General features: G+C 40.5%; 1 protein-coding gene across 1 annotated transcript in view; it reads right to left on the reverse strand.

The window, feature by feature from the left end:
* The window catches only part of LOC126334647 (ATP-binding cassette sub-family C member 4-like), a 261,187-nt gene extending 238,477 nt beyond the window's left edge, over window positions 1-22,710 (reverse strand). Inside the window, exon 1 of the mRNA XM_049997092.1 lies at window positions 22,489-22,710. Within this exon, the coding sequence (XP_049853049.1) occupies window positions 22,489-22,562 (74 nt within the window). The 5' untranslated portion in view covers window positions 22,563-22,710. The remainder of the gene's footprint in view (window positions 1-22,488) is intronic.
* Between the last annotated feature and the right edge of the window lie 1,578 nt (window positions 22,711-24,288).

Here is a 24,288-nt window from a genome sequence, read left to right on the forward strand (position 1 = left end):
GCGTACTTACCTCCACGATTGTTCAAATAGCCGCAGCAGTAGAGAGCTAATGATAAGCGTTAATGATAAGCGTATTTCTTGCATCAATAGTGTTAGAATGTTTGATTGTTCATTTAATTGACTGTTTAGTTTGTTCACTTGTGTATGTGTTCGAAACAGAACACCAACAGTTACTAAAACTAAAATGGGCGAGAAATTAAAATGGCATGAGAAAATGCAGGCCGTTGGGACTAGAGAGCCAATTAGCTTAAACAGTCAGATAAATACGTAAATAATAGTTTAAAAATGCACGACAGCAATGAGCGAAAAAGTAGTCTGAGGCTATTCGAGGCACACGACGTAGCGAGAGGCACTCCTTGCATAACCACCCCTACTAACATCGAACGCGGAATTTGACTGAATTGTGTTATAAAATCAGTTTTCCCTGAGGAACCGTAAGACATTGGTAGCTGCTAACCCAACTATACCGCAGATATGTGACGTAGCGAGGTAGAGAGTTTGATTGTTCGTCTCACATCAGCCAGCAGGAGACACTCTGCGTAATCTAATTACAATAAATATTGTGTGTATAACTATAATTTGGAATATTTGTCCTTCCAGCTTTAGAGAAGAGAAAATAAGAAAAGCAAAATGTTAAGAAATGTTCGCTGTATCATGTTCTGTGCTTCCTATTTCGTAGATTCTTTGGGAATCTGTTATTGATGTACAATAATAGAAAATGTAACTGCTGAAAGACAAGGAATATTATTTTAAGTTGCATCAATGTCGAAGCCTTTAAAACATAGAAAAAGACAGTAATATGTGATTAGGCAACGAACAAGTAGGAAATTATAATATTAATTGCTTTAATTATAGAAAAGGAGAAAACACAGAAAAATTAAATATTAAAGGCTGAACGAGCATTTGAACCGAGTTCCTGTGGAATAATAGGGAATGTCACACTTATTGCAGTACATCAATCCCTGTAAATTCAAAACGAAGTATCCAGTATGCAAAGTGGAATCAAACTAAGGAGAGGAAGGAATTGTGGACATGGGGTCCATGTGACCGAACACGGTGGCGTCAATGTACACATGAAATCACAAATTATTAGGAGCTTGAATTATAGATAAGTGAACTGGGAGGGTGGCTGGGAGGCACATGGAATAGAACGAGTATGAAGTGTGGACGATGAGGAAGACAGGAAAAAAAATGAGAAACCTTTGAAATTTGGTGTTCCTCGAGACTGTTCCAGATCTGATGTATTGATGGAGTATGAAATGACGACATCCTCGGGTGGATCGACAAGGAAAAGTGCCTAATAAAGAACACAATACGTCGCAGTGTTGCAACATGGCGTCTTTACTATGTGGTTGAAAACGCGTTGCTAGGTTTGCAGGAAATGTCACTACAGGCGCGTTGCTGGGTTTGTAGGAAATGTCACTACAGGCTAATGCAGGAAGCCTTGTAGGGGTGAAGCGGACGCAAGCTGAAAGGGTTATTTTGGACGGAAGCTGAAAGGGTGTATTTTGCAAGAAGCTATAAGTATGGCCTGCTGATACAGTAGGAAGCACTGCTCGGATCTGACAGTGGGACAGATCGCCATACGCTATGGTCACAGATTCGAATCCTGCCTCGGGCATTGATGTGTGTGATGTCCTTAGGTTAGTTAGGCTTAAGTAATTCTAAGTTCTAGGGGACTGATGACCTCAGATGTTATGTCCCATAGTGGTCAGAGCCATTTGAACCAGATCGCCATATATCTAGCTCCAAAGACCGCTGCCGGGACTGTAACAGCGCTGACACAGCAAAAGTACGGAGGGAGACTGAAGCACCGACGATCTCCATTACTACACGACCAGGCCCAGTACTCGGCCACTTTCTTGGCCTAGGTGACGAGGCAAAAGAGTGGTGGATCGAACAGCCATAAATACTGCCCATTTCGGCTACCCATTGTCTATCGCAGCCTGTAGTCAGTCTCGAGAGGTGCCCCACGACAATCGCCGATCCGAAATGGGTCATCTAGCGGCTGGTACCAGACGCCACCTTCACCAGCTGCTTAACTTTTGGCTGCGCACTGGCCTTATGCCACCAGAAGTCGAACTGATGCCGCCCAGCGGGAGAACCACCTGCTTGCCAACTTCAAGGTGCCTACCTGAGCCTCCACGTTTCATGCCTCGACCTGAATAGCTATCGAACAGCCACCCACACTGCAGACACGAACTCTGCTACTGCAGCCCACTGCTTCTGGTTCCTAAACTGGGGCCCATGGCTCGTGTCCGCGAACTCGGATTTTTCCTGCAATGAACTTCATGACTACGGCAAGCAACGTGGTCGACTTCTACGTAGACCATCAGCTGCGTCCCGGCCGCCAGCCTGTGACTTGACGCTGCGCTTCTGTGTCCGCCAGAGTGCAGACAGTGCGACTCCATTCTGCTGCCTTTGCGTGACGGGGCAAAGCATTGGCCTGGCCGTGTCTTCAGCGGACGTGTGCTGGGTTCAGCACTCTCCCCATACTCCAGGTGTCTGTCTCTGCCCGCAGATCACAGCGAGACTGTCTCTGTAGCCATACCTTGTGGTCTTCAGTCCAAAGACCTAGTTTGATGCACTTCGCCACGCTAGTCCATCCTGTGCAAGCCTCTTCATCTCCGAATAACAACCCAGGGCCATTTGATCTTACTTACTGTAATTATCACTTGGTCCCCCTCTGCTATTTCTACACTCCCGCGGTTCCTTCCAATAATAAAGTGACGGTTCCTTTGATGTCTCGGAATGTGTCCTATCAACCTATCCATTCTTTTAGCCAAGTTATAGCACGAACTTCTTTGCTCATTGTGTTCAGAGTCTCCTAATAGCTATACGATCTATCTACGTACCTAATCTTCAGCATTCTTCTGTAGCACCACATACCGCAATTTTCTATTCTCTTCTTGCCTAAACTGCTTATCTCCGACGATTAACGTCCATACAAGGCTACACTCCAGACAGATACCTTCAGAAAATAGGTCCACACACTTAAATTGATTTTCATTGTCAGCAATTTTCTCTTCTACTGAGACGCTTTTCTTGCCATTGCCTCTCCATATCTCATATCCTGCTTCCGCCAGCACCACCTGTTTTGCTCCCAAAATAACAAAACTTATGTACTTCTTTATAATCTCTCAGCGCAGTCTGACTCCATTCGACTACATTCAATTACCCTTGTTTTGCTATTGTTAATGTTCATACTATATCGTTTGTTTCAAGACACTGTCCACTCCGCCCATAGCTGTTTCTTGACAGAATTACAATGTGATCGTCAAGCTTTTGCTTCTTGTCCCTCGACTTTAATTCCCTTTCGATGCTTCTCTCCGTATTGCTTCACAGCTTCGTCAATGCACCGAATGAATAGCGAAGGGGGTTGTCTACAACTCTCCCTCATTCCCTTCCCAACCACTCCTCCATTTCATGCGCTTCGACTCTTTATAACCGCCGTCTGCTTTGTTGTAATAAGCTTTCGCCCCCTGTATTTTACCCCTTCTACTTTCAGAAATTTAAAGAGTTTATTCCGGTCGACACTGTCAAAAGTTTTCCCCACATTTACAAATACTATAAACGTAGGTTTTCCTTTCTTTAACCTGTTTCCTGAGAGAAGCTGTATGGTAGTATTGCCTCGTGTGTTCCAACATTTCTCCGATACCCGAACTGATCTTCCTCGACATCAGCTTCTACCAGCTTTTCCTTCTTCTGTAAATAATTCAAACTAGTATTTTACAACCACGACTTATTAAACTGATAGTGTGGTAATATTCACACCTGTCAGCGCCTGATTTCTTTTGAATTGTAATGATAACATTATTGTCATATTTGTTGCAATAGTTTTGTCATGGCTAGCTCTCGCACGGATATCAGCAGATGTGAGGGACTTTGGTCAACTCCAGGGGCCTTGTTTCGGCTTACGTTTTTCATTGCCCTATCAGATTCTTCTGGCAGTACCAAAGCTCCCATCTTCGTCTATTTCCTCTTCCCTTTCCATAAAATCGCCTATGAGAACATTTTCCTTGTATGGAAACATATATTCCTTCCATCTTTAAGCTTCACTACTGATGAGAGGAGTACACTCAATGGAACACAACAAATCCGTGTAACGCATTTGATCTCTTCTGCTATCTTGTGACTGGTGTCGGACTATGGATGCAACAAAAATTACAATAGTATTGCCGGCCTCTGGTGGCTGAGTGGTTCTAGGCGCTTCAGTCTGGAACCGCGCGACCGCTACGGTCGCGGGTTCGAATCCTGCCTCTGGCATGGACGTGTGTGATGTCCTTAGGTTAGTTAGGTTTAAGTAGTTCTAAGTTGTAGGGGACTGATTACCTCAGATGTTAAGTGCCATAGTGCTCAGAGCAATTTGAACCATTTGAACAATATTATTAGAGATGAAAAATCTGTCATCACATTTGCATAAAAAAACAAGGTGAGATCGATGTTATATCACCTCTAAGTCGTAGTGTCTAAGCTTGTGCGGCCATTGCTGTAGACCCTGCTATGTTTAAATGATGACTGAAAAACACCGTCCTCTTTATGCCCATGCACGCTGTAACAGTACAAGACGCTACACTGACAACCGCAGCACGCCACTTTCGATAGGCTGTGTAATGGCTCGCAACCACTAACTGTTCCTGCATTTTTCCCCACATTCCACGCGCACCAGTGTATGACCCAAAGACGCAAAAAACATGAGCTGTGCCCCCAGTCTTAATGATGAATTGCAAAATTGAATGTTTAGAAGCCTTGAACAATGCAATGGATCCGTTTGGTAGAATAATTATTACAAAGGAACTTGATACACTTCTGCAGTATTATACTGTATAGTATTAGTGCTCAACGTGGAAATACTGAAGAGTATGTCTATTTCAATGTTCAAAAACTTCTTTTATTGGAATAATTGTCGGAAGTTACCTGAAGACAATCTTTTGACTATTTAATGTTTCTTCCTACGAGAATGACATGGGACAAGCAACATACTCCAACGAAGATAAGGAGGACACCAACGAACAAACAAGATAAGTATTAATTTAGAACTGTAGATGTGATGTGGGATGCAGACTAACTACAAAATAATGGTCAATGTCTTGTTTGAAGATAAATAATTGAATATGCAGTTCTGAAGAAAACCGATACACAATGTATTTACATAACAGATCGTCTTGCTGAAGAAATGCAAATACGTCAATAACAGGTGACATAACAAAGGTTTTTAATTGGACTTAGTGAACGGCAGTGCTCACCAGAATTCTTCTCTTATTGTGAAGATACTAATGTCATCTTATGTTCTGATAAAGGGAAGTAATTTGTTCTGAAACGTGAAAATAAAGAGATCCGCAGCAAGAGGATGCAAATATTTTGGACTGAACCTGGATGTGAATACTGTGGGCTAAGCTTGTTACGAGAACAACTGGGAGGAACAAATGAAACAGTTCTATATTTTTAAGTCATTGATCTTCTAATTTGTCGCACACCGCCACCCATTTCTCTCCTGTGCCAATCTTTTAATTTCAGAGTAGCTCTTGCAACCTACGAGCTTAATTATCTGCTGGGTGTATTCCGGCCTCTGTCTTCCCATACTGTTTTTACCCTCTACAGCTCTCTCTAGTACCATGGAAGCTAATCCCTGATGTTTTAACATATGTCCTATTATCCTGTCTCTCCTTCTAGCTAATATTTTCCATATATTCCTCTACTTCTCCGTTCTGCAGAGAACCTTTCCATCCCATACCTTATCAGTCTACCTAATTTTCAACGTTCTTCTGTGACAACACATCTCAAAAATGTCGATTCTGTTCTGTTCCCGTATCCCTCAGTCCATGTTTCAATACCATACAATGCTGTGCTTCAGACGTACATTCCCAGAAACTTCGTCCTCAAATTAAGACATATATTTGATAGTAGTAGACTTCTCATGCCGGGAATACCAGTTCTTTAACTTCATCTACTTCGTGATCGCCAATATTGATGTTACGTCTTTGACTGTTCTCATTTCTGCTAATTCCTATGACTTTCGTGTTTCTCCGATGGACTCTCAATCAATATTCTGTACTCATTAGATTGTTCATTCCATTCAGCAGATCCTCTGAGGATGACAATGTCAGCACTGGATCTTATCGTTGATATCCTTTCACCTTCAATTTTAATCGCAATCTTCAAACTTCCTTTTATTTTCACCGTTATTTCTTTGATGTATGGATTGACTAGTAGGGGCGAAAGACTACGTTCCTGTCTCACTCCTTTTTTAATCCGAACACTTGGTCCTTGTTCTTCCATTCTTGCTGCATCCTCGCGGTTCTTTCACATATTGTGTACTATCCGCCTTTCCCTACAGCTTACCCCTATTTTTCTCGGAATTTCGAACTTCTTGCACCATATTACACTGTACTATGGACGTAATTTTATTTGTCTCCAGTCTTGCTTTCAGTATCAACTGGAACGTTAAAATTGCCTCTCTGGTGCCTTTACCATTCGTATAACTAAACTGATCGTCATCTAATAGATCCTCAGTTTTCTTTAGAGCAACTTCGAAACATGAGCTTTTAAGCTCATTGTCGCACTTGTCGGCTCTTTCTATCTTGATAGTATATAGCACCCGTCTCAGCTACTGTACACTCCAGTGTGAATAGTCGTTTTACTGCTACTTCCCCCAATGATTTTAGGAATTCCGATGGAATGTTACCTGTCCCTTCTGCCTTATTTGATCTTAAGCCTTCTCAAGTTCTCGTACATTCTTGTTCTAATACCGGATCCACCACCTCTCCTCTATCGTTTCCTGGTTCTTCTTCTAACATTGTAATCCTTCTATCTACCCATCTCCCCTCTGCATATAACAGTGTAATTCTTATTGCATTCTTAATGTTAACTCCTTGTTTTTAATTTCATCAAAGGCTGTTTTGACTTTTCTGTATGTTGAGTCAGTCCTTCAGGCAATCACTTATTTTTTTATTTCTTCACATTTTCCATGCAGCATTTAGCCTTAGATACCCTGCACTTATTATTTATTCCATTCCTAAGTGACATGTATTTCTGTGTTCCTGAATTTCCCTCAACATTTTTGTACTTACCTTTTCCGTCGATCAACTGAAGTATTTCTTCTGTATCTTCACAGTTACCTTTCTTGTACCTAAGAGTTTCTTCCCAAATTCTGTATCTGCCACTTTTAGAGTTGTCCGTTCGTCTTCAACTGACCTACCTATTAAGCTATTCATGACTGCAATATATATAACCTCAGAGAACTTCAAGGCTATCTCTCCTTTCTTTAGTATTTCCATATCCCATTTCGATGTGCATTGAATTTTCCTGACTAGTGTCTTAAACTTCTGTCTATTCTTCTCACTACTAAATTGTGATCTGAGTCTATATTTGCTCCTGGGTACACCACACAAGACAGTATTTGATTTGGGAATCTCTGACTATCCATGATGTACTCTGAGAAAAAAAAAATGGAAGCAGTGATTTTTTATGGCTGGCACTTTCACGACCACGGGAACGTCGGCAAGTCAACGAACCTCCAGCTGCGACGTAGGCCACAACAGAAACAACCCACCTCGAAGTGAAACAGTGAAATATGGTACGTATGTAGTAAAAGAGCAACGTCAGGACAGTGAAGATAGCTCATACCTTCGTGCTATTTTTCACCAAAATGTCAGCGGTCAAAGAAATAAATTAGATATTTTTATCTGTAAATCTAGATGATACGGATCTTGTATATCGTACACATGCTTTATGTCTTACTGAACACCGTATAACAGTACCTACTTTTGCAGATCAAGTAGAAAGAAGGCTGATGCTGTAATTTATATAGATAACACAATTATTAATAAACCGCTAGATATAAACAAATATTGTACAGATCAACATTTTGAAGTCTATGGAACTGAAATCACTGCAAAAGACAGAGTGTCACAGTGCTTACATATTACAGTGCTCCAGCTGGGAAGTTTTCTTTCTTTATGAATAAATTAGAATCTCTTTTGGCTAAACTTTTTTCCAATACCAGAAATATAATAGTTACAGGGGACTTAAATATTAACTTCTGCAAGACTGACTTCGAGTAATTAATGAAGTCTTACAATTTGGCTGCTATGGTTAACTTCCTACAGAAGATTGCAAAAATCTTACAGACAGTATTCTATTGATAAGAATAGAATAAACAGTGCAAGTATAAACAAATTTATAGAGGTCTTTCTGAACATGATGGCCAAGTGCTAAAGGTCGACAACATTAATGTGTGTAACAAAGTTTCACACATATATCAGTCCTTTGGGTATAAACACTAAAACTCTTTCAGCCTTTAGTCACAGTTTTTCAAAGATTGATTGGGTTCAGTGTAAAGAGTAAATAATGTAAGCAACAAATTTAATATTTTCTTAAATGAATTCATCTCTGTATTTGAAATGACTTCTTCAATAAGAGTTCTGAGGAAGAACATTATAGTTTCTTCCAGAAGACCATGGATTACCAAAGGAATTAAAATTTCTTTCAGGACTAACAGAGAATTGCATGTCTCATTAAGAACATCAAACGACTCTCTTATAGAATCACATTATAGATTTTTAAGTAATGTTTTAAAAAGTGTAATAAATAAATCCAGAAACTTGTATATTAAATCTGAAGTTGATAACTCTAGGAAACTTATAAAATAAATTTGGAATGCCATTAAGAGGAAGTGTAGCAAGATCAATAACAACGAAAATAGTGTAGAAAATAACCTACACTCCTGGAAATGGAAAAAAGAACATATTCACACCGGTGTGTCAGACCCACCATACTTGCTCCGGACACTGCGAGAGGGCTGTACAAGCAATGATCACACGCACGGCACAGCGGACACACCAGGAACCGCGGTGTTGGCCGTCGAATGGCGCTAGCTGCGCAGCATTTGTGCACCGCCGCCGTCAGTGTCAGCCAGTTTGCCGTGGCATACGCGCAGTCTTTAACACTGGTAGCATGCCGCGACAGCGTGGACGTGAACCGTTTGTGCAGTTGACGGACTTTGAGCGAGGGCGTATAGTGGGCATGCGGGAGGCCGGGTGGACGTACCGCCGAATTGCTCAACACGTGGGGCGTGGGGTCTCCACAGTACATCGATGTTGTCGCCAGTGGTCGGCGGAAGGTGCACGTGCCCGTCGACCTGGGACCGGACCGCAGCGACGCACGGATGCACGCCAAGACCGTAGGATCCTACGCAGTGCCGTAGGGGACCGCACCGCCACTTCCCAGCAAATTAGGGACACTGTTGCTCCTGGGGTATCGGCGAGGACCATTCGCAACCGTCTCCATGAAGCTGGGCTACGGTGCCGCACACCGTTAGGCCGTCTTCCGCTCACGCCCCAACATCGTGCAGCCCGCCTCCAGTGGTGTCGCGACAGGCGTGAATGGAGGGACGAATGGAGACGTGTCGTCTTCAGCGATGAGAGTAGCTTCTGCCTTGGTGCCAATGATGGTCGTATGCGTGTTTGGCGCCGTGCAGGTGAGCGCCACAATCAGGACTGCATACTACGGAGGCACACAGGGCCAACACCCGGCATCATGGTGTGGGGAGCGATCTCCTACACTGGCCGTACACCTCTGGTGATCGTCGAGGGGACACTGAATAGTGCACGGTACATCCAAACCGTCATCGAACCCATCGTTCTACCATTCCTAGACCGGCGAGGGAACTTGCTGTTCCAACAGGACAATGCACGTCCGCACGTATCCCGTGCCACCCAACGTGCTCTAGAAGATGTAAGTCAACTACCCTGGCCAGCAAGATCTCCGGATCTGTCCCCCATTGAGCATGTTTGGGACTGGATGAAGCGTCGTCTCACGCAGTCTGCACGTCCAGCACGAACGCTGGTCCAACTGAGGCGCCAGGTGGAAATGGCATGGTAAGCCGTTCCACAGGACTACATCCAGCATCTCTACTATCGTCTCCATGGGAGAATAGCAGCCTGCATTGCTGCGAAAGGTGGATATACACTGTACTAGTGCCGACATTGTGCATGCTCTGTTGCCTGTGTCTATGTGCCTGTGGTTCTGTCAGTGTGATCATGTGATGTATCTGACCCCAGGAATGTGTCATAAAGTTTCCCCTTCCTGGGACAATGAATTCACGGTGTTCTTATTTCAATTTCCAGGAGTGTATAATGACAATGTGATACACAGTCCTGTAACTATTTCTAACATATTTAACAATCACTTCTTAACTGCAGCGGAACACGTAGGCCACCATGGCTCATTACTCATGGCTATTAATTTATTACAACAAGGTGACCAGAAGTTATATGACGTAATTTGTATAGATGCAGTCACTACCAGTGAAATTAAAAATACAAACAAGACCTTAAAACAAAAGATTCCACAGGTACTGAAAACAATCCATCTTAAATTGTAAATCACTTTCGTGGATATATATTTTAGTTCCTCTGTCACATTTTCAATGAATCTTTGCAGCAAAGCGTTGCAGGAGAGAGATTAAATTTTGCTTTATGAGAAGGATGACAAAACTAACGTATACAAATAATATCCAATGTCTCTGCTAAATTACTTGCCGAAATATTAGAGAAACGGATGTATAAAAGAATTGTAGATCACCTCAACACTTACAACATCCTCAATAAAAACTAATTTGACTTCGAGAAAGACAGATCAATAGAGAAGGCTATTTTCTCTCTAAAAAAACGAAATTCTTGTGTAAATAAATAACAAAATGTCACGTCTTGGAGTTTTCTGTTACTTATGAAAGGTCTTTGATTAAGTAGACCACATCATATTCTTAGGAAAGGCCCATTTTTATCATTTGAGTGGTAGCACAGGGAGACGGATTGAATCACATCCACACATTATAAGTCAGAATATGATAGTTGATGGTACTGATGGTTGTCCTATGTCATCTGACTGGAGCACATTAAAATGTGACTTGTCGTAATGTACCATTTTGGGACCTTTACTGTGTTCAACATCAACGATCTCCCACATTGTACAAACACTGAGAGCAAATTTACTCCTTTTGCTGATGTCTTTACTATTCTGCTTGAAAGCCAAACAACCAGTGAACAAGAAAATTAATGTACCTGTGACGCTACAACGCAGTCCTTGCTATGGATTGTTTCGCTTACTTAACACATGAAACTGTTTGTATACGATGTATTGTCTAGTGTAAATATGTATTGTAAATACTATGTTTAAATTATGTAATATTTAACAGTGGCAAGTCAGGGCATATTGAGTTAACGTTGAAGTCAGAGAGATTGTTTTGTCTCGCCTCTGGGCGCGGGATCGCGCCAGCGGGCAGTAGTAGGAGTGACGCCGTGCTCGGAGTAAGACGTACAGTCGAGTGCTGCTAGTGCTAGCTGTGTTACACCTAACGGCTAGCGCGTGGATCTAAGTACGACGGGAAAGTTATGGTCGGCGTATCTGGAGGCATGGCCGGGCAAGTTATTATGGATTAATGGGCATAGTGCTGAAGAAATGAGGACTTACATGTGAAGCGCACTCTGGGCCCAAGTCGCTGCCGTGGACTTCCGACGATCCACCGACAACGAGGGAAGTAAGATCTACGTAAGTTTCGTAGGATAAAACTGTAGAAGGCTTCCCAGTGACTGTGCTTTTCTCTGAAGTTGAACAATTAATAACAAGCACTTTATAATTGAAGGGTTGCAGTTAAATTCCACCAGACAATAACACCAAGTAGATTCCTTCCAGTCCTTACCTTATTGAACTGAGTGTGCCAGGCTATTATCAAGAGAAAATATGTTAATTATCAAATTATTTGCATAGACGGTGAAGAGAAAATTTCAGACTGGTTCTTGTTGTTAATTGTTGCACTTAATAAGCTTACGCCAACCGTAGTAACTTAATGATAGACTGAAGCAATAACTATGCAAATTACCTAATTTTAAAGACAGTATAACAGCCCATTGTTCAAAATCTCGATAGGTAATTATCTGTGTTGTCAGCATTGCACTTAGCTGACAAATTATGGACAAAATAAGTGTACTTAGATTATTATGACATTGTTTTATATGGCTAGTGAGCCTGACACAACACTTACGTAAAAGTTCCCGTTCCACCTGCTGCGCTTCAAACAGGTAAACTTTATTTTTGACACAATTATTCACGTACTTAACAGTAATGTCGCTGATCAGTTGAACTGGCGACCGATGTTTTAATTGCTTTTATAACTTAATCATTTCTTTCGGCAAAATATCCACTGGCAAAATGTATTTCCAATTTATTTTCATTATTTCATTTAGCGAGCGTTATTGAATGAAATTACTTATTCAATAAAGATCAAGTTTTAACGTCTCCTGTTTCTCGCGGAATAATCATTATTTACTTCGGATTCGGATGCCTTATCCCGACGCGGGTCATTGTCAACTTGTAATTTCGCAAATCCTGGGAAGCAGAGAGGTGTTATATACTGTAGTACTTGAAAAGATCTTGCACTGTTTTAAGTTGAACAGATCAGCTCTAAATATTGAAGAAACTCAATATATGCAATTTCATGCATCTTGAGAAGACAATGATGTAATCCACTGGAACTGTGGTAATCAAAATATATTACTTTGTGAGTATTGAAGTAAATGAAAATGAAATGTTAAAGCTAGATGTTAATGTTTTTGTTGATGAAATTAGGGAAAAATGTGGTGGTTAATGAAACTGCATCTCAAAAAGAGTTGTTGCCTGTCCATACTTTTCAGTTTGTAGTTATTAAAGAATGCAGAGATGAGAATGAAAAAATGTACATCATTTAAATTTGTATGCAAACCTGGAAGGTAAGGGAGAGAAATTTTTAAGGGTGTTGTAGAATCAGTTTGTGAACAATGTTGATAGAGAAACATTTTGGAATTATTTAGCAAAGATCAGTATATCTCTCTATCCAGGTGGTGAGAGAAAATTAAAACGTGGCTAAGTGAAGAATGTATAACTAATAATAAATTGTTTTGTGTCTAAGCAACTTTAAAAATTAATATGAGTAATGAAGATTCTGGTGCCTCTGTTAATTTACTGACAACTGGAACACAACTAACTGTATGAATTTTCTACGCGGAAAGAAATTTTTAATAACTTTGGCTGCCCGCACATTAAAGTTAAAACAGATCATGGGGGAGGCAAATCCCTAATGCAGGGAGCCCTATTTCAGGGATATCAGAAAAACATAGCGATAAAGTCGTTCCTGGGAGACTTTGTGGAAAAACTAGTAATTATGAATTTAGTGTATTAGCAACCGGAATAAAATTATAAATGGATCTTTTTACCAACCTCCCAATTCAGATAATACAGTTGCTGAAAGATTCCAAGCAAACTTGAGTTTGATTTCAAACACGTACCCGACTCATACGATTATAGTTGGTGGTGACTTTAATTTACCCTCGAAATGTTGGCGAAAATACACGTTTACTTCCGGAGGTATGGATAAAAAGCTTCCTGGAACATTAAAACTGTAAGAGGTACTGGCATAAGTAAAGCTGTGAGGACGGGCCGTGAGTCGTGCTTGGGTAGCACTTGCCCGCGAAAGGAAAAAGTCCTGAGTTCGAGTCTCGGCCCAGCACACAGTTTACATCATCCAGGAAGTTTCATATCAGCGCACACTCCGCTGCAGAGTGAAAATCTCATTCTGAGTACAGATAAAACATCATCCGAAATTGTGCTATACGCATTCTCTGAAAATTATTTCGAGCAGTTAGTTCATGAGCCCACGCGAATAGTAAACGGTTGTGAAAACACACTTGACCTTTCAGCAACAAATAATGCTGAGTTAATAACGAGCATTAATACCGCTACAGGGATTAGTGAACACAGGGTTGTCGTAGCGAGATTGAATATTGTAACCCCCAAATCCTCGAAAAAGAAACGAAAAATATACCTTCCTGAGAGACAATATCCAATCCCTCCAAATTAATGATATAAGTGTAGACCACATGTGGCTTAAATTCAGAGAAATAGTATCGGCAGCAATTGAGAGATTTATACCATATAAATTAACAAACGACGAAGCTAATCCTCCTTGGTACAAAAAACGGGTCAGAACAATGTTGCAAAACCAACGAAACAAACATTCCAAATTTAAACAGATGCAAAATCCCCAAGATTGGCAATCTTTTACGAAAGCTCGAAATTTAGCGTGGACTTCAGTGCGAGGTACGTATAACGGTTTCCACAACGAAACTTTGTCTCTAAACCTGGCAGAAAATCCAGAGAGATTCTGGCCGTATGTGAAGTATGTTTGCGGCAAGAAACAATCAATGCCTTCTCTGCACGATAGCAATGGAGACACTATCGAAGACAGTACTGCCAAAGCAGAGTTACTAAGCACAGACTTCTGAAATGCCTTCACAAAAGAAGATGAAGTAAATATTCCCGAATTGGAATCGAGAACAGTTGCCAGCATGAGCAACGTAGAAGTAAATATTCCGGAGTAGTGAAGCTACTTAAATCACTTAATAAAAGCAAGTCTTCTGGTCCAGACTGTATACCAATTAGGTTCCTTTCAGAGTATGCTGATGCATAAGCTCCATACTTGACAATCAAATACAACTGTTCGCTCGACGAAAGATCCGTAGCCGGCCGGAGTGGCCTTACGGTTCTAGGCGCTACAGTCTGGAACTGAGCGACCACTACGGTCGCAGGTTCGAATCCTGCCTCGGTCATGGGTGTGTGTGATGTCCTTAGGTTAGTTAGGCTTAAGTAGTTCTAAGTTCTAGGCGACTGATGACCTCTGAAGTTAAGTCGCATAGTGCTCAGAGTCATTTGAACCATTTCGAGAAATCCGTATCCAAAGACTGGAAAGTTGCACAGGTCACACCAATATTCAAGAAAGGTAGTAGGAGTAATCCACTAAGTTAGGTGCCAATATCGTTAATGTCGATGTGCAGCAGGATTCTGGAACATATATTGTGTTCAAACACTATGAATTACCTCGAAAAAAACGGTCTATTGACACACAGTCAACATGGGTTTAGGAAACAGCGTTTTTGTAAAACGCAACTAGCTCTTTATTCACATGAAGTGGTGAGTACTATTGACAAGGGGTTACAGATCGATTCCGTATTCCTGGATTCCAGAAAGCTTTAGACACTGTACCACACAAGCGGCTTATAGTGAAAATGTGTGCTTATGGAATATCGTCTCAGTTATGTGACTGGATTTGTGACTTTCTGTCAGAGAGATTGACGGAATGTCATTGAGTAAAACAGAACTGATTTCTGGCGTTCTCCAAGGTGGTGTTACAGGCCTTTGCTGTTCCTTATCTATATAAACAATTTGGGAGACAATCTGAGCAGACGTGTTAGGTTTTTTGTAGATGACGCTGTCGTTTGTCGACTAATACAGTCATCAGAAGATCAAAACAATCTGCAAAAGATTTATAAAAGATATCTGAATGGCGCGAAAATTGGCAGTTGACCCTAAATAACGAAAAGTGTGAGGTCATCCACATGAGTGCTAAAAGGAATTCGTTAAACCTCGGTTACACGATACATCAGTCTAATCTAAGCTGTAAATTTAACTAAATACCTAGGTATTACAGTTACGAACAGTTGAAATTGGAAGGAACACATAGAAAATGTTATGGGGAAGGCTAACCGAAGACTGAGTTTTATTGACAGGACACTTAGAAAATGTAACAGATCTACTAAGGAGACCGCCTACACTACGCTTGTCCGTCCTCTTTTAGAATAGTGCTGCGCGGTGTGGGATCCCTACCAGATACGACTGACGGAGTACATCGAAAAAGTCCAAAGAAGAGCAGCACGTTTTGTATTATCGCAAAATATGGGAGAGAGTGTAATAGAAATGATACAGGTTTTGGGCTGGGCATCGTTCAAAGAAAGGCGTTTTTCGTTGCGACGAAATTTTCTCACGAAATTCCAGCCAACATCTTTCTCCTCAGAATGCGAAAACATATTGTTGACACCGACCTACATAGGTAGAAACGATCACCACGATAAAGTAAGGGAAATCAGAGCTGGTACGGAAAGATATAGTTGTTCGTACTTTCCGCGCGCTATACAAGATTGGAATAATAGAGAATTGTGAGTGTGGTTCGGTGAACCCTCTGCCAGACACTTAAATGTGATTTGCAGAGTAGCTAGGCCAGGGCTGTAGAATCGATGGGCTAACACTGTCCAGCCATGTTTACTGATCCTTTCTGAAGTTCTCAAACTCCAGTGTGACCAAGCGCTATCATTCTGAATCAAATAATCGTCTGGGTTTTTATTGTACGCAAGTCTCTGGAAGAAATTTTTCAGTTTGTTTAATGTGTTAACATATAATTCTTTCTCATAATGGGCTCACCTTCCTTTCCCAGTAACTAACCATACTTCTCTCAGCTACAGATGGTCACAAACTGCACAAAAACGTTTGTGAATGTTTCCAACATTTCCTTTCTCTGCAGTTAAATATTCGATGGCGCCACGCTATTTTCAGTTTAGGAAGGATTATTGGTTTTGGTGAAAACATAAGGAAAACCGAAACTCACGAGGTATGTATGTAATTGTTTTGACATATGCATAGGACAATTTGATGTAAACGAAAATCCTTACCCAAATGCATACAGGCTTATTAATCCCAAATACAGAAAAGTTTTTGATCTATGTAATGTCACTGAATTAAATATTTATAAACATAAGATTTTATACAAAATATTTAAACTTACGTAATTTTTTTTTTTTTGCTTTTCAAAATTACAACTGTCATTTCACAAAAAATCTCTCTGCCGAACTATGGTTTTAAAAGTTTTGCTCTAGAAGAAACTGCATTATTATGATTGAACTAAAATTTTCGTCTTTTCTATTCATATAATATTTACATATCTTTCTGATTGTTTTATAAAAATTTCATGTCTTATTTGTCAATATTGTTGAAGAAACGTAATGAAATAAATACTTAGGAGCATTTTGAGAGGGAGAGAAGAATATAGTTATCCTCATATCATACTTTTCACTTTTTTCTCTTTGTAAGACCTTTCTCGTTCATTTGTCAGCAATCAGGAAATAAAGGTTAGTGAAGATGATCATATACATCTTGGTAAATACACGAGAAAGAGGGTGTTGAAAGGTGTGCATAGTTAGTGAGAATGAAGTGCGTGACATATCTTTCATTCTTTTCCACAATGCACACTTTCAGTGTTCTTATTGTTTTTTCTTATGTCATCTACAAATAATCCTTGAATCAGTTGTCAGTATGTAATCAGTAAAGAAAATAATTGATACAGCTATTTTTCAAAGGACCTTACTCCAAATTTTGACAAAATGGGTTAAGTACAATATCAGATTCTATACATATAGATACACATTCCTGTATGAAAAGGGCTTTATTACATACATTTTGTATGTGTTTTCGTAACAGCGAAATAATTTTTATAAGTACTTTACTCCTGGAATAATGACATTGCATTTGTGAACATCGTCGCATGCCATATATCGGATACCTCATGCAATACCTCATGCACCATGCATTATGTTTCGCTTTTCGTGGATTAACTGTTGTTCTTTCTGAACATGTGTTGTGAGATGTAAAGTGGCATCAAGTATTGAGCTGGAACATAGTGAAAGTACTAGAAGAATAAAGAGAGAAGAAGGTAATGTTGGAAATTACAAAAGAATGTTATTAAAACAGCAAGAGTGAAAGACCATGAATATATTACCACAAAGGAAAGCAAGGTGTCAACCATATTCCTTTATGCTTTTTGAATATAGTAAGTGACAGTCTGGTGTTGTGGTTTCTGAATACATGCATGGATTATGGAAGTATACATTCAGTCTTTCATTTCCAGAAGAGGCTTTTGTTCCTAATTTTGAAAAGGCTCACACTGGAGTAGCGACTATTAACAGGAACAAAATGTAATTCAACGTTTAGTTGATTACATTCTGCATGAATATAGGTATTTCTATGATGATATAAGCAGCCGCTGCTGCTGCTGACGATGGTGATCAATGAAACCACACTGTTTGTACTTTGACAGATTTACAGTACTGTGAAAATGAATGAGCAAAACAGAAACAACAAAGTACTAAAAACATAAGTTGACTAAACGTATTAATTATTTCCTCAAGAAAAAAAGTTTTTTCCTACATTTTGGACCCTTTTTGTTAACACACTACAAAACTTTGCAAGTGCATTAGCGACGAAATTTTCATTTCATCCTTTTCTTTAAACAATGTGTAGCCCAAACTATTACATTCCATATATTCACCTGCATAATGTATTCCTTCAGTGCTGAGAACTCTTTTCAAAAATGATTGTATAAATTTTTTTAACTCTAAAGTGGTTTATTGCAGTCCACGTTTAGAAATCAGTATTCTTTCAGTACGAGTTTTTTGTATTATTTAGCCTCTTCTAAAATGAATATTATAAAATGTAAATAAATGTGGGATTAGGGAAACTCCACTTTGGAATGCATTGGTCTGGAGGAGGGGTTCTAATAAGTACATTTTTGCAGTCTGTAATATTTTGTAACTCTGATTCTATTTTTGTTTTTAAAGAAGTTAATCATCCCAGAAGCCCAATTGCTTAATTGTGATGTATATTTAGCATTATGCAACATTTTGTGAGGAACGTTTTTTTTATAAAAAACGAATCACATGGAAGAACATCAGGGATATTTGTAATTTTAGTGGTGGGAGATAATTTTTTAACTACACAAAATTTTTATTACAAAATAATGTTCAATGATATATAATTTTTATACATTTGCTTATTTCAGGAGTCATCTTTCCTTTGTAACGGTTTACTAAAAAATGCAGGAAAATATATTGCAAAATTATTTTGATTAGCTACCAGTTCTGCAAAAATCTGGATCTCCAAGCAGTAATATGCCACTGGGCTATGCGCCGAAAGAAAGACAATCTTTGTGTAGCTTTGAGTTAGGACAGTCTTTGTTTTAGAACTGAGCAGTATGTTTGGCCTGGTTACTGTGAATTAAGTGTGCATCAGATGCATTATTTTCATTCAAACTTGTCACTTTTAATTTAAAATTTATGTTGAAGATAATAGTATCTAGTCAGTTAGCATATAGCGTTTGTTATAAAAAAAATGTATAACGCTCTAGTTAGCAAAATGCATAAGATATGAAGCAGATTATTTGTCATATGTGAAGTGGAAAGAGATGACGATGTCTTGAAAATGAAATAAGTATCTTCTGCTACATTTCCAACTCAATTCCTGTGCGTCTTCCCTTAGGCAACAAGTAGACATGAACTGGAGACACAAATACTTTGACAAAACAATATGAATGTTAAAAGATCTTTGTAATCATTGTATCAACAATTTTAGAACTAATTTTCAGCACTGCTGTCTCTCATTGTGCCATTCTAGTCCTCTACACACTTACGCTCTGAGGAAAAAAAAAAGAAACTATGCACCATGAAGAAACTATCCCAATGGGGATGGAAAATGGTTGGTGTGATATGCAATCACAGACAAACAATTGATCACAATTTTAGAAAAATTTGAGAGTTTATTCAAGAGAAAGAGCTTCACAAATTGAGCAAGTAAATAACGCGTTGGTCCACCTCTGGCCGTTGCACAAGCAGTTATTCGGCTTGGCATTGATTGATAGAGTTTTTGGGTATCAAGCTGAATTCTGTCCAATTGGGGATTTGATCATCAAAATCCGATGTAGTTGGAGGTCCCCGCCCATATTTCTCCAAACATTCTTAACTGTGGAGACTTACTTGTTGGTTAAGGTAGAGTTTGAGAAGCCAGTAGAAACTCTTACTGTGTGTGGGTGGGCATTATCTCACCGAAATGTAAGCCCAGGTTGGTTTCTGATGAAGGGTAATAAAGAAGGGGATAGAATGTCGTCGACGTACAGCTATGTTGTAAGGTTGCCGCAAATGAGAACCAATGTGGTCCTGCTATGAAATGAAATGGCTCAGACCATCACTCCAGATTTTCAGAGCCTACAGTAGGCGAGAGTCCTTGTTAGCGAGAGTGACAAAAACAAAACAAAAATCTCGTCTCGAAAGTGCTGTAACTGGTTGCCTATCTGCCGTGCCAGGCCGGCTCTAGTTTTAACACGCCGACCGTACCTCTAAAATCAAAACTTCACGTCAACGCCACTCCTCTTCCGCTGCCGCTGCGCCGCAGTTGTGGTTTGATAACTGGCAGCTGCATAAGTAGTGAATCTGGGAAGACAGCGTCTGTCGTCGAGCTGCCGCACGTACACCAGCATCGAGATGGATTAGTTACGCCGCGTTATTTTAGGAGGAGTAGGCGTTCGCGCTTTACAGTTTTTAAACCAATGGACAACATTTTTATTACTTCCAAGGATTTCGTAGGCGCGAGTGAAGTTCAAAACTCCAGCGCAAAACACCGTTGGACCATTCAAGATGACTGGTGCGCCTATGAAATCCTTGGTAGTAATGTTGTCTATTGCTTTAAAAACTGTAAGACACGAACGCCTACTCCTCCTAAAATGACGCGGTATAACTACCAACTTCACTCTCGCTAACAAGGAAACGAATGAACACGGTAACGGCTGAGTCGCCGTTGTTCTTGTACGTGGACCAAAAGTCGATACAGTAAAAGGGCTAGATAATTTTAATTCACGTGACGTCATCGCTTATCGGACAGTCCACATTTGTGAAGTGTACAACAGAGATAAGGGTTCATCGTATTACATGTCGACTATGCCTTTGGTTCTCAGGACCAGGGATCGCCGTAAAATAAATTAATCGGAATCTGTCTCGGTGTGGGTGAAAGGTGTTGACAGCTGCAAAAAGATCACACTCGCTGGTGATCTGACTCTCACTGTCAGAGGCGTCTGCAGGGACACCTTGCTGGTCACTGGGGCTAAATTCAAAGCTATACTCAACACTGCAGACAATTACACTGCCGTCAATGACAGTCCAGGCTGAAGACGTGTGTGGGAAGGCCCTGGACAGTGATGTGATACCAACCTGATTGTTGCCCTCCATACACCCCGATAACCAAGAGTAAGGGTATAGGGGTGTGATTTCTTTTCATAACATGACCCCGCTGGTTGTCAACCACATCACAGCAGTACTTTATCGATATTCTACTCCCGTTTTGTTGTCCTTCAGGGCAAGTCATCCTGAGCTTACATTTCGGTAAGACAATGCGCACCAGGGCTTTCATGCACTGACAAAATTCCATTTGGTTTGGTCTGTTGTGCTGTTGTTCAGCCTACATACTTTTATTTGGTTGGTTAGGGGAAGGGGACCAAACAGCGAGATCATCGGTCCCATCGGAATAGGCAAGGATGGGGAAGGAACTCGGCCGTGCCCTTTCAAAGGAACCACCCTGGCATTTGCCTAAAGCTGTTTAGGGAAATCGCGGAAAACCTAACTCAGGATGGCCAGACGTGGGTTTGAACCGTCGTCCTCCCGAGTGCTAACCACTGCGCCACCTCCCTCGGTCTGATTTTATTTTTATATTATATTTTCTCTTATACGGTGCTGTTTATACCTGCCGTATCATCACAGATGACTTAGTTAATGAAAATGTCAAACGCGTTTCTGACTATATAGCCTTAACTTACTATCGATTTGGTTTACTAGTAACATGAGTCCAAAAGCGCGATCAGTGAGTGGACCCTTGTTTCTAGTTATTTGCACGGTAGCTGCAGGCCTCCCGCGCGACTTCGTGTCGCCAAGTTAAAATAAAGAACATACACTCACGTTAGGTCTGCTAGTGGTATCACTCTCGAGTGGCAAACATACAAATTTAGTGGTGAGGTATAAATTTGTGAGTATGCAATAAGAGAGCAAAATGCATAGAGCCAACACACAACTGAATTAAGTAGGATTGTGGTGAATATACAGTAGATAAATATTTGTAATCTGTGTGAGAGTGATAACAGTTGTTAAAGGACAACTTCTAAACGCCATAAGCAGAATATACAACGTTTATTAGCCAAATCATTGTTCACGTGCTTAACCCTTCGTCACTGGAATATCATGTATATCAAGAACCGACAGCAATAACATATACGAGAAAGTGTGTACTGTGAAACGAATTTCGAGTTCAATGTTACAAAGAAACTGTAAATGATACGGATCTCAGTTATACAGAATATACATATATATAACATGCCACTGACGATGGGTTATTCACTCGAATAAATGTTTGAGATACAGCTCGTGGTGTTAAGAAGGTGTTCTTTAACAAACATTTACAGGGTCCGGAACACCAAGCATTCATGATATTTATATAAGAATAACACTAGTTCCATGTAACTCAAAGGAAACACACGCACGAGAAAAATATCAAACAGAAAATAAACGGAACGAAAGTACACCTGTGTGATGATAGTGAACGCTCTGAAAGGATCATAAGAAATTCGGTGGAGTTACTAGCACTGGACTACGGAACACGGATATTTCACATTATTGCATTCTTCTTTCTTTTTCGATGTGACAAATTCATAAACAGAATATTAAACGATATGTGAGATAACAGTACACAACATTTTTAAAGTACAATTTTTAAAATTTTGCTAAGAGTAGAATAGATTACTGTATGCTTGCTTACCACACGAAGAGCTTTGAGACAGGGTTTGCCGTCGCCTTGGGGTTGGCTTTTGATGTGTAAACCTTAGCGTCCATTGCTGCGGGCTTTGTTTCCTTCCACTCTTCACGTACTTCTCATCACTATCAGCTTATGACTGTCGGGGCACCCAGGTTCTCGCTAACGTACGGAGACCACGTTCACTAAAGCAGCAGAAGCGCACCATCAGAGAACAAAAGTAGCTCTGGCCAGGTGTTTCGTCTTTTATCAAGCTGTCAAGCAGAACAGAGGCGTACTGGTTTGTGTGTACTTCTTTCTTACTTTCTGGCACGTGACGACTAATTTGCTTGCGTGGCGATATTTATTACTCCAGAATGACTCCGAGTAGCGACTTCAAGCATTCTGTACCTTAAGCCGTCGGCACACCGACCTTGCATTTGACTGTTGTGCGCTCATCTTGTCGAGTTTCTGAGGTCATAGCGTGGAAAAAACGCGCTGGCGAGTCTTTTCGAACGTGCAGAGTAATATCTAGCATGTCAAGTATTTAGAACGTGCGCTTGAACGTAGAGGAAAGAGAAGGAAAGTTTCCACCTACGTCACATGCGTGCCATCTCTCTCTGCAGTACAGAATCTCAAGACTCCACATTGTCTTTCAGTTGAAGCGTATATGTATATAGGCTGACACATTTACCTCGACCACCCCAAATAACTGTTTGTCCAGATGCAAATTACAAAATGTTTCAAGCAAATGTTCTTTAACCATCAAGGGGACATCAATCAGCATGATAGCCTTCGTTGTAGCTTTGTTTTTTTTTTACAAAGATATGAACAGCGGTATGACTTTTATAAATGACACCCTGTATTTTTTATTCGGTAATAATGAAAGAATTATTTACTGCTTCCAGCGTTGCCTGCTGAAGGGAATTACGAGCAAGCACGATACACTCCTGCATGTCGTCTGGAGTTGTTGGAATATCGCGATAGACAACATCTGTAATGCATTCCCAAAGAAAAAAGTCCAGAGGATGTAAATCAGGAGATTTAGCAGGCCAAGTAACTGTTCCTCCTCGACCAATCCATCTGGCAGGATCTTTCAGTACCGAACACGACGTCCACGCAAGGCATTATGTGCTGGACATCCATCGTATTGATTCCACATAAGCATTCTGGTTCTTAGCGGCACTTCATCCAGAAGAGGAGGAAGAATTCGTCTGAGGAAGTTGGCATACACTGTGCCGTTTAGACTACCATTGATGAAATAACGGTCAATAATTGTAGTACCAAACAACCCACACCAGACGTTAACTCTTCATTGACGCTAATGTACCACCTGTCAAGCCATCGTGGGCTGTCGCTAGACCAATAATGCATGTTCCTTGTATTTACCTGTCCCTTGTTTGAGAAGGAACATTCATCGGCGATTCTCTTTAACGTTTAAAAAGCCCTGAAGCGAAGTAGATTACGAAGAGACAAGTAATTTAGTATAAGACACATGGGGCTGCAAGTGTCGGGAATGAAAGAGAAACGTTGAACATGTGACGTCAGTAGGTGACGTAATTATCCTCGGTGTAACCAAGGAAAGGTTGTTCTTTTTTTGACATTATTTAATAAATGAATCGTAGGTCATTTACTGGTAACAATGCAGTTCGGAAGCTTATACTCATTTATACGTTTTTGTTGTGCTGCACTTTGCAACAAACCAGTTGGGACAGCCAGAACGGTAAATAAAGCAATAAATCTTACCTCAGCGCAAACACATTATTGTCAAACCCAATGAAAAAACACTGCCTGCCAGACGCAAGACTCGAACACTGAGGTCCGCGA

Source organism: Schistocerca gregaria, chromosome 2, assembly GCF_023897955.1.
Source record: "Schistocerca gregaria isolate iqSchGreg1 chromosome 2, iqSchGreg1.2, whole genome shotgun sequence".
In the NCBI taxonomy this organism is placed as follows: domain Eukaryota; kingdom Metazoa; phylum Arthropoda; class Insecta; order Orthoptera; family Acrididae; genus Schistocerca; species Schistocerca gregaria.